Source organism: Periophthalmus magnuspinnatus, chromosome 3 (assembly GCF_009829125.3).
Source record: "Periophthalmus magnuspinnatus isolate fPerMag1 chromosome 3, fPerMag1.2.pri, whole genome shotgun sequence".
In the NCBI taxonomy this organism is placed as follows: domain Eukaryota; kingdom Metazoa; phylum Chordata; class Actinopteri; order Gobiiformes; family Gobiidae; genus Periophthalmus; species Periophthalmus magnuspinnatus.
The window spans coordinates 34,672,686-34,683,207 of record NC_047128.1 but is presented as its reverse complement, the minus strand read 5'-3'; the positions used below and the strand labels follow the sequence as shown (position 1 = coordinate 34,683,207).

The 10,522-nt window shown below is 42.4% G+C and overlaps 1 protein-coding gene across 1 annotated transcript; it reads left to right on the top strand.

Annotated features, from left to right (window-relative positions):
• Positions 1–528: 528 nt before the first annotated feature.
• tmem276b (transmembrane protein 276b) lies at positions 529–10,057 on the top strand. The gene is made up of 4 exons (XM_033982796.2): positions 529–1,142; positions 5,072–5,185; positions 6,659–6,796; positions 7,484–10,057. Exons 1-4 carry the CDS (start codon positions 743–745, stop codon positions 7,729–7,731), a joined length of 900 nt encoding a protein of 299 aa, XP_033838687.1. The 5' UTR covers positions 529–742; the 3' UTR covers positions 7,732–10,057.
• The last annotated feature ends 465 nt before the right edge of the window (positions 10,058–10,522 follow it).

The window sequence follows — 10,522 nt, the reverse complement described above, 5'->3', positions numbered from 1 at the left end:
ACTCCCCCTCACAGCCTGGTCCTGGGCCGGAGCATCCCAGAGGAGACACAGAGCTGCTACAGTCCTCCTCAGCATCCTCCTCTTCAGCATCCTCCTCTTCAGCATCCTCAGCATCTTCTAAAGCATCCTCCTCAGCATCCTCCTCATCAGCATCCTCATCTAGCATCCTCCTCTGGCATCCTCTTCCTCAGAATCCTCCTCTCCTCCTCATTATCCTCCCCCCCTGCATCCTCCTCAGCATCCTCCTGTAGCATCCTCTTCCTCCTCCTCCTCAGCATCCTCCTCATTATCCCCCTGCATCCTCCTCTAGCATACTCCTCCTGTAGCATCCTCCTCCTCCTGCATCCTCCTGTTGCATCCTCTTCCTCAGCATCCTCCTCATTATCCTCCTTCCCCCTGCATCCTCCTCTAGCACACTCCTCCTGTAGCATCCCTTTCCTCAGCATCCTCCTGTAGCATCCTCTTCCTCCTCCTCCTCCTCCTCCTCAGCATCCTCCGGCCCCTCCCCCTCGCGCTCTGCTCCTGTACCATAACAGATGGTGGCAACAACATAGCATCCAGAGGCTCACCACAACAAAAGACGACGCTGGCTCGGCTCACCCATGTCTCCAGCCCGCAGCTGCGTCAGGCTGTGAGTGCCGTCGTGATTGATTTCACGCGGTACCACGAGCACGGCCACGGAGACGAAACCTGCTTCTGCTTCTTGCGACTGTTTGGGCTCTCCATCGAGTGGGGAAGGAAGATGGCCGCTATGAAAATGTTAACCAGCGCGGGGCTCTTCTTGGCTCTGTGCGCGCTGGGGCTGCTCGCCATGGCGATCTGCACCGACTATTGGTACGAGACAGACGCCAGGAGACACCGGGAGAGATGTAAGAACTATGCCAACAAGCGATACGACCCGGGATACATCTACATCTCCAACCCCAACCTCCCCCTCAAGATGCCCCCAAAGAGCGCGCTGGAGAGGAAAGGACCAGGCCCAGATGTGGCTCCTCTGCGCAGGGTTAAGCGCCACTTTGTGCCAGCAGCATCCGCCATGGAGTCTCACTGCAGCCGACAGTTTAACTCCACCATCTCGGGTCTGTGGAGAAAGTGTCACAGGGAAGGCTTCGACCTGGAGACGGAAGACCTCATCTACAAAGGTAAACAGCTCTGATAGCAGCCAGACACAGGCCATGATGCTCACCTAGGGCCTGTCACAACACCTAGAGCCTCGTGCACCTCGTCTGGGTCATTGCACTGGGATTTAAGCATGTGTTAATGTCAGGGGGAGGCTTTTCTTTAAATTAGGATGTGTATTTTAAGGCAGTGGAGTCATATCTCTCTCATTTATTAACAAACAGCTGATGCAAACTCCAGCTTATCTGTTTTTCTGTGCTTTTCTATGTGTCCACAATTAAGAACCTGCACCTTTTGAGTAGTATTTGGATTTCTGGTGGCTAAACTGCACTTTGTTTTAATGCAATGTGTTTGTCCATACTCATTTTTTACATATATATAGTTCTGTCCTGGCCATATTTCACACCCGCCCTCTTCTCCTGTCTGAATCGGGCCGGGAGTCCTCCACACTGTGACATAATGGCTGGTCTCCTCCATATGTTTTGTAGCTGCTCCGAGCCATATCCTGTCAATGTGAATGACAGTGAAGTGGTGGCTAAAAGGCTTTCACAGAATACTTCGAATATTTAGTCTCCACAGAGAAGAACTGTGCAGCTGCTCTATTCACAGCCCAGGCCTCAGTCTGTGTGACAAATTAGCACATTAAGACCGGCTCTGGCACTATGAGCTCTCACTAAACGCACTTACCGAGTTTGTATCCACGTATATTTATGATAAAACTGTAGAAATTAGCGTCTGTTTCTTCATTTAGCTGCGTTTTTCTTGTTGCAATCACATTAAAAAGCGACTCACACTGTGCCGGTGTCAAATATTGTTAAGCAAAGTCAGAACTAAACGTGCATTTTTGGATATTTTAAGAGGGTTTATTGGACAAGACACGTGTGTAATGTGGGTGAAGAGCAGGGAGAGACATTCACAGCCCCTACTATGCACCTTTTATTTGCTTTTAACAACACATTTATCATTTATCACTGCAGCAGACGCCAAACTCATCGCCGTGGAAATGTTCTTAATGTGACACAGCTGGGCTCCATCCATCTCCAAAAAAAATTCATCCCAAAACTAAACGCACAACAAGTTTGGCATCGCAACTCGACGTGTTCGATTCAAAGGTGCAGTAATGTGCTTTAAAGTGCAGTCGGGTTGAAAACTGCAGGGAATTGTGAAGTTTAAGTTGTCATGACTCATGTGAAGAGAGTACGAGCTCGACGTAACATCTACATAACGTCAGCGATCGTTTACTCTTCAGACTCTTTATGAGCCGTTTGGTGTAACTCTGTCTGTGTTTGTCCTGATTATAAAGTGCTGAAGCAGTGAAGCGGTAACAATCTGCAAACAAACACCCCTTTACAACATATATTTAAACATAGACTTGATAAATAGTGAGTAGAAATAACGTGAAATGATTCTTTAGGCCTTTAGACACTTTACTTTTTTCCTTAATTTCGATTTTTTGGATAAATGTAGTAACATCTTTTAGACAATTGCATGATTACACAGTGGTAAGTGGAGAGAATACTGCAAATTTATAAGTGAAATTACAGTTGCATGGGTAAAAATGTACTCAGAAATACTACTTCCAACATTGTACTTAAGTAAAAGTAAAAAGTACACATGAAAAACACCGCTCAGAGTACAAAGTTACGTTTTAACAGATTTTTCGCAGAGTTTTACATCAGCATTTTGTATAAAGTAAACAGTCTGAACAGTGAGAAAGTTGTGGATTTTAACTGTAACTAATTATAATTACGTGAAGAGAATTATACTCAAGTAGAAGTACAAGTACAGGTTTAAAAATCTGCTCCAAAAAGTACAAAAAATCGCCAAAAATCTCCTCAGCTACAGTAACGTTAGTGTTTGTAATTAGTGACTTTTCCTCCCACACACACGTTTAGTCCTTTTGTTTTTTTGTAAATAACTTGTAGAAAATAACTAACCTCTGATGAATACACAGTTCTTAAAGGTGCACTGTGTAACTTTTCTCCTGTGTAATCCGACAAACCACCGGGTGAAGTTACAGGTGAGATCAGTGGAGAGTTAATGCTGCTTTTTAGCAATAAAACACCTGTAACTGGATGAAGGCAAGATAAATATGTTTAATGCTACACTGTGGAGCGTTCCAGGCAAAGCAGTAACATCTCCATGGAGACGAGCAATAGAAAAGTTACAGAGGGCAGCTTATATTTTAGGTACACACATATATAGAATGTAAATACTGTAAATCTACTGCTCCATGTTCACGTAGTTGATTTTTTCCGCTTTATGTTAGAGAAATGAAGACGAAACAGGAAGTGAAGCCAAAGCTGGACAGTTTTTAATAATTATAAGAACAAAATAAAGTTATATGCACCAAACTGTGAGGGAGAAGATGGATTAACATGTGAAAGTAGCACAAAACAGTCTTGCAAATGATGAGAAAGTGAAAGATTCCAGACAAAGCCACAGTGTTTCTGATAAACGTTTCCAGTTTATAAGACGCTGAGGCAGTAAAAGTTGGTTGATTTGTGCTTTTTCATCCCGACTATGATCACAGCTGATGTCCCAGTGTTATGACATCACCTTTTTGTAGGAAAATGTCTGTTTTTGTTTCAGTTTCAAGCGGTAATGACGCTGCTAATTTGCGATGCACAGTTACTCCGCGCTGAACGTGAGAAAACTGATCAACTTGACTTCTTTTTGTGATAACGGACGGTGCGTTTTTATCAGTACATACATGTTTTTGCACAGAAAAGTATAACGCACAATGATGAGAGTTTGAAAAGTCTGTAGTGGAATAATAAGGGAGGGCATCCTACGTAAAAAGCCTGCGCCAAATAACCTGAGCGATGTTTTGCTTTTGTTTTTGTGGAGAGAATGTGGAAGCCAAAATTGAGTTGGCAGCAGGTAAATATGCACCTTGGGACGCCAGATAAGTTTGTGAAAATTCGTTTGAGGCCGTGTCACTTTAAAAAAAACAAAACTTTTATGTCAGAAGTGAAGTTTTTCTTTGAATTGTCTTGTCTAAATCAAATGTACAACACACAAACAAAGTCGCCACCTGGATTTAACTCAGCAAATACGTCCGAGTTGCTGCAGTTGGTCCGGTCTAGGTTCAGCAGAATGAGGTCAGCTGACACCTGAATAAACTGAATGACCAGGTTATTCCATCAGTGGATTTTTGGGCATATTCCAAGATGATTTCAGGATTCATCGGGCTCAAATTGTGACAGAGTGGATCAGGAGCGTGAGACGTCATTTTCACACATGGATCGTCCACCACAGAGTCCAGACCTTAACCCCATTGAGAATCTTTGGGATGAGCTGGAGAAGCTTTGAGCAGCGTCAGACTCGACCATCATCAATGCAACAGGTGAAAAACTAATGCGACACTGGATGGAAATGAATGTTGTGACGTTGCAGAAGCGAAATCGAAACAATGCCACAGTGAATCCGTGCTGTGATCAAAGCTAAAGGCGGAACAACCAAATATTAGAGAGTGTGACCTGTTTTGTTTTTTTCCATTGTCCCGCACCAGGCCCAGTCCTTACGTCTGGATCAAAGTCTGGAAACTGGAGACCAATCCCTCAAATCTGCAAATCTGCATCACCCACAACAAAAACATCAGCGTGGATTAAAGTCTGACGTTATCCAGCTGGAAAAGATCACGTTTAAGTTGAACAAAAAGCTAAATACTGGATACCACAACGAAGCAATAACATTATTTATCTACAGACACGACGAACCAGGCTCTTTAGTGTTGGTTTTCCACGATAAACCAATAAAATATGGTGTTTATTCTGTGTATTTAATGCTTTTTCTTCCTGTGACGGGTCTGTGCCCTCCCACGCCCGTCATAATCACAACTTAAGTCTGTTTGTCCGTGCTTTTTGTGATACTTTTAATCATTTTCACATCATAATTCTGTGTTTCCATGTCGTTTAGAGCTAACTGTTCGTCTCCGTGTTTCTTACAGGAATTATTCAAAGATGTACTCCAGTCAAATATCACTACACTTCGTCCATCCTCCCGAGAAATTTACCCGTCAACATCACTAAGACCATTCGGCAGGACGAGTGGCACGCGCTCCGTAAGTCTGTGCAAGGAGTATTTTAAAATAAACTTTGTAAAATGTATTCACCAGCATCTAAATACTGTGGGATTGGGTTATTTTATGAATGAATACAAATCTGGCAAGCGGAGCCGAGAGGACTGCCAGTCTCAAACGCACAGAGCCGCTCCTGACAGGGCAATTTATCAAATGTTTAAGACGCCTCCTCTTGAATATTCTCGTGAACAAAGTATAATATAACTTCTTTTAGCTCACGTTTACAGAGTAGAGCTTCGATTATTGACTCAGAGACCATTGTAAACCAGAGATGGGCAAATTTAAAGTCCATATCGGTTAATTTGGAAGAAAATCGAGTTGCATTTTCCCCATTTTCTCGCTCATTGTCGTCACCAGAACCAAAGTTTAACACAGGGCCACGCGACACTGACGGCTTTGAAATCGGTGACGTCAAATGAAACGTTTCAGGGCATGTTTTTCACGCAATAGTTTGTTTCATCTCATTCATAAAAAGATTTCCCCAAAGGCCAAACGCGATAAATATGATCACTGAATGCAGCCTTTTCAGTTTTGATCATTTTAGTTTAGCAGAGAGTGGGACAAAAGTCGTAAATCGAATCGGAAATTTTATTTTCAGGCAAAATCTCACAGCCCTTTTGTAGATTATTGTGAAAGTGTGTGGTCTTAGGTGTCCCGGGTTAGCATCTGGAGGGGCATCTGAGGTAAATTACAGTTATATCTCAATAGACAGAGCTGAAAAAAAGGCATATCTTGTACCGATCGCACTCACATTTCTTTAACGGGTTTCCTAATAGCCCCATAAGCAGATAACTTACGATTTACAAGTCGCTCTCTTCTGTCTAGACCAAAGGTTATAAGGTCATCTCTATTAGAAATCTGCTGCCTCTTGTCCCCGGGTTATCTGAGTACATGCTTCACAAATCAATGTCTCCTCCTTACGCGGCCGGGACGTGTGGACAGGCGTCTTGACTCGCGGTGCAGGACTCTGACCTTGGATTATGTCATTAGTGATTATCAATAAGTAACACAGGACTGATCTCAGCAGTTCAGACGTGACTGTCATGTGAAACTCCATTGATCTGCGTAAAGCTGAGACTGTCGTAGTTGTAAACGCTGCTCCAGAGTCGTACATGTTTGGCTCGAGTACAATAACACTGATCTTAAGCCTGTGATTGTCTGGAGTTGAGCCTAAATTAGGACGGCACAGTTAGATTAGATTTGTATGTTTGTTTAAAAAGTAGGATTCTGTTCAGAGTGCACGTTTAAACCTCTCCAGGGGCGTTAACATTTGAGATAAGACTGAAATATGAACTGATAAACTAAAACAAGAATCACAAACAGTGCAGGACGTGATTGTAGAGGCGTAAACACAAGTACAAGGTTTTTATATATAAAAAACAGGATACTTTGTTGAATATATGTGTGTATGTTGAGTGTATGTTGAGTAATTCCCCGCTGTGGGCGTGTGTGCAGACCTGAGGAGGATGACCGCGGGCTTCGTGGGCATGGCGGTGTCCATCATCCTGTTTGGCTGGATCATTGGAGTGCTGGGCTGCTGCCAGCAGCATGACCTCATGCAATATGTAGCTGGGCTACTCTTTCTCATGGGAGGTAAAAACACAAACACACCAACACAGACTTAAAAAGAGTGACCACAGAATAAAATAAAACAATTGTCCCTGGGTTATCTGAGTACACGCTTCAGAAACTTTACAGAAATGTGTGTCCTCGTCGTCATATGTGACGTTAAACACACTCACATATTTATGATCATGTGGTTGTTTTGTATTTCGATTATTCAATCAAAAAAGCCAAATGAGCCTCAGGCTTTTCATTCCCAGACTCTATGAGTAAAACCAACAGAGCCAAGCTGAAAATAAAGCAGCACATTCTACAGATCTATTCTACAGTTGAGCTAATGACAACGACACTTTACTCCTGATAATGTTTGTGTGTCCACCTGATTTTGTAAATGTGTGTTCTGTCAGATTTGTAGTGTCTGATCCCAGTGTGTATCATTTATCGTGTGATATTCGTGTTTTTAACACAGAAAAACTGGTCAAATCAGACCTGCTCTTACTATATATCCTGGAATGTGGGGTCTAAGGTCTTAAAGTGGTACAAACATGACAGCATGATACTGTGGTCTGAAATATCAATATACATGATTCATTTAATCGGGGGCTTCCCATTAGTGGAAACGACCCCATCTACTATTCATATGCCGCACGATGTGCACTCAGCACATACATAATTGATGGTACGGATGCTGTCTGAATCACTGCTGTCTGCTCACAGGAACATGCTGTATCATCTCCCTCTGCACATGCGTGGCAGGAATCAACTTTGAATTGTCGCGCTACCCCCGCTACATGTATGGCCTTCCCGAGGACATAAGCCATGGCTATGGCTGGTCCATGTTTTGTGCCTGGGGGGGTCTGGGCCTCACGTTGCTGGCTGGCTTCCTCTGTACCTTGGCCCCCTCCCTAAGCACGCCCGCTCGCACAACGCCCCATAAGCCAAGGCAGGAGAACGGCACCGTGTGACAGGACGGTGCCGTGACTGACCCCTGAACGCACAAACTCCACCCGGACCCCCAACGTGTAACTCAAGTGTCTCATCACTGTCTGCACCACCTCATCCCTCAGTGCTCAGTGTGCCTGACAGAGGAGCTCTGACCCCCCGGGACAGGGCTGTCATAGCACAGGACTGCAGCGGACACGGTAACTGTCCAAGAAGAGTATGTCTTAAAATGGTGCTGTATTTCATATGCCACACACACTCGCACACACTGCATATATAAACATACACTATTCTATGGAGGATCAGGGAGTAATCCTCTGAACCAGAGACGTGACGCAGGCCAAAGCTTTCTGTCAGCATTCCTCTCTCAGTCAAGTGCTGTGTGCCGTGTTACTGTTCATGATGAAAAAATCGTGTGGCGTCGGCCATCGCTTCTCTTTCGTGTAGCATACATGGATATGGGTGAATGTGTGCGGCCGCAGCAGAGCACTGAGAGGATCAGAGTGGACAGGCCTCAGTATGTACAGACACATCTCCATGTAGACCACATCAATGTTCGTGTACAGTAGACTTTGAGTAAGAGTGTGTGTGTGAGTGTGCAGTGGAAAGAGACTTTTATGACAGTGTTACAGTGCCAGTCTAGGATCCACAAATCTCAAGATGTTTCTGAACCAAATGAACAGAAGGCATTCAGTCACAATCAGAAGAGCCATGACTGCCTCAATCTGACTCAAACACATGTGGACTGCTCTGTGGGAAAGCCTCAGTGAATACCTCAGAACTCTACAAACGACTTTAGAAACATAGTAATAATAGTATTAAGTGTCGATGTGCCCACTTAAAACGAAAGCACAAACCACATCCAAACCTTTACATGCACAGAGTCACTATCAGCCTCTGCACAGTATCAGAGGCGCAGAGAGTAAAGGCAGACGTTTGGTGCGGAGGGTTAACGCGCTCACTCAGTTCTCTTATAGTTAGGCTAGGTTCAGCTTGTAGCATGTGTCCAGGTGTTTATTAGCGATCAGTATACTTAAAAACCTAAACATGCAGGGCTCTGTCTGCAATTTGGCATCAGAAAAAGATGACTAGACAAAAACAAAAAAGACTTTCCTGTAATAACGGAAACGAACTTTTATATCGTCTTGTGTTTACATCGCAAAATATACTGAAGCGACTATGATTTGTCTAACGGTTTGAACAGAAACTAGTGATGTTCAACGCAAAAAGCACAACCGAATGAGCCGAGCGAGACGGGGGAATAATGTGAAATTTACTTTTAATGTGTTTAAGCTGATGAGAGGGTTTTATTTCCGCAGTGACGTGAACAAACCGGCGATGAGGTGGAGAACATTTGTAGACAAAAGTCATTAAACGAGGCTCCTCATAGTTAAGAGAATAACAAAGGATTCATGATTTAAAGCAGTTTGTTCTGTGTCTTGTTGGACCTCGGCACTTTGCTTGGGGTAAAAACTAAATCTGAGCGCTGGTAATGTATTAAAAAAACAAAAAAAAACAGGAAAAGCCACATGTGGAGAGGTGAGAGGAGCAGAGCATGTCATAAGCACACTATTTGTGACGTTTACAAAAGAGTTTGGGTTTAATAATCTTGTGCGTTTAGGGTCAGTCAGTTCATGCTCTTAGTGTGATGATATTATGCCAGTTATATGGACATAAATGAAAATACAGCTGCCATAGAAATAACATTGTTTTATATCTATGGTCACTTCACATGGACGCTTGAGTCGCTGTATTTTTCAGATGTCCGACATTTCACATAATGCAATGCTGTTTGGTGTTTTGGTTTTTATAACGATTTAAGTTCACACTCAAAACTGATTAACAGTAATAGAAGTATTACTCTAAGAAGTAAACTGTAAGTAAAAGTACATTGTGCAAGTAAAATGTGTTGTTGAGACTTAAAGCACAATTGCACAGGTCAGTGTTTTTGTGTATTATTATTTTTTTAATCCGATTTTTTTCCAGATACAAACAAATATTACATGTATTGACAAAAAGATACTAAAAGCACACACGTCCCGGTTACTTTTAACAGGCAAGACGGAGAGAATGCATAAGACGGCACGAATGAACAGTGTTGGTAAATCGTGTTTAAAAGTAAAAATAGTAGCACACAGTGTAAACTATGAATAATTTTCTGAAAAAAGCAGTCAGCAGTTTTAATTTAAATAATTGTTAAGTAATCAGGTCTAAAAAGAAGCTTCCTAAAACCTCTAAATCTGAGAAATGTGTTGCGAAATGACACACTGCTAATCGAGTCACTATTCAAAGAGGCTGTTGTTTTAGTAGCACAACTATTTTCTAACTTATTTGTACCAGACAGTGCAGTATTTGGGGACTAGAGGCTGAAGTCTTGCATGAACTCATTACAATTAGTTCCTTTCTGTATATTTAAACCTGTGTCAATTTTTAATTAATTTATTTTATTGAAATAAAATATCTAATTATTATTGTTTGGTATTATCTTTTATTTGTTACTGTGATCAAATGTGGTCAAACTTCTATTTAAAATGTGTTGTTGTGTGTTTTTCACTACAGTTTTGTCCCTGAGCCCACAGTGCCACCTAGAGGACAGACATTGAGTAGTTCCAGCATATATTTTCATCTACTTTCATATACTTTCACATACTTTTATATACTTTTCATTCATCCAGCTACAAACGAGAAACATGAACACACTCAGCTGCATATTGTCATGTCTTGCACGAGTATTAACTAATTATTAATGATTTTATTTGGATTAAAACGACCCCAAAAATGTGCATTTAACCAAAAACTAAAAGAAATGACTAC

What these genes read in the sequence shown, in the direction of transcription:
- tmem276b (XM_033982796.2), top strand. Translation starts at nt 743, where the DNA reads ATGGCCGCTATGAAAATGTTAACCAGCGCGGGGCTCTTCTTGGCTCTG. An exon ending in GGACGAGTGGCACGCGCTCC is followed by an intron (nt 5,186 to 6,658) that starts GTAAGTCTGTGC and finishes GCGTGTGTGCAG; the next exon opens with ACCTGAGGAGGATGACCGCG. An exon ending in GCTACTCTTTCTCATGGGAG is followed by an intron (nt 6,797 to 7,483) that starts GTAAAAACACAA and finishes GTCTGCTCACAG; the next exon opens with GAACATGCTGTATCATCTCC.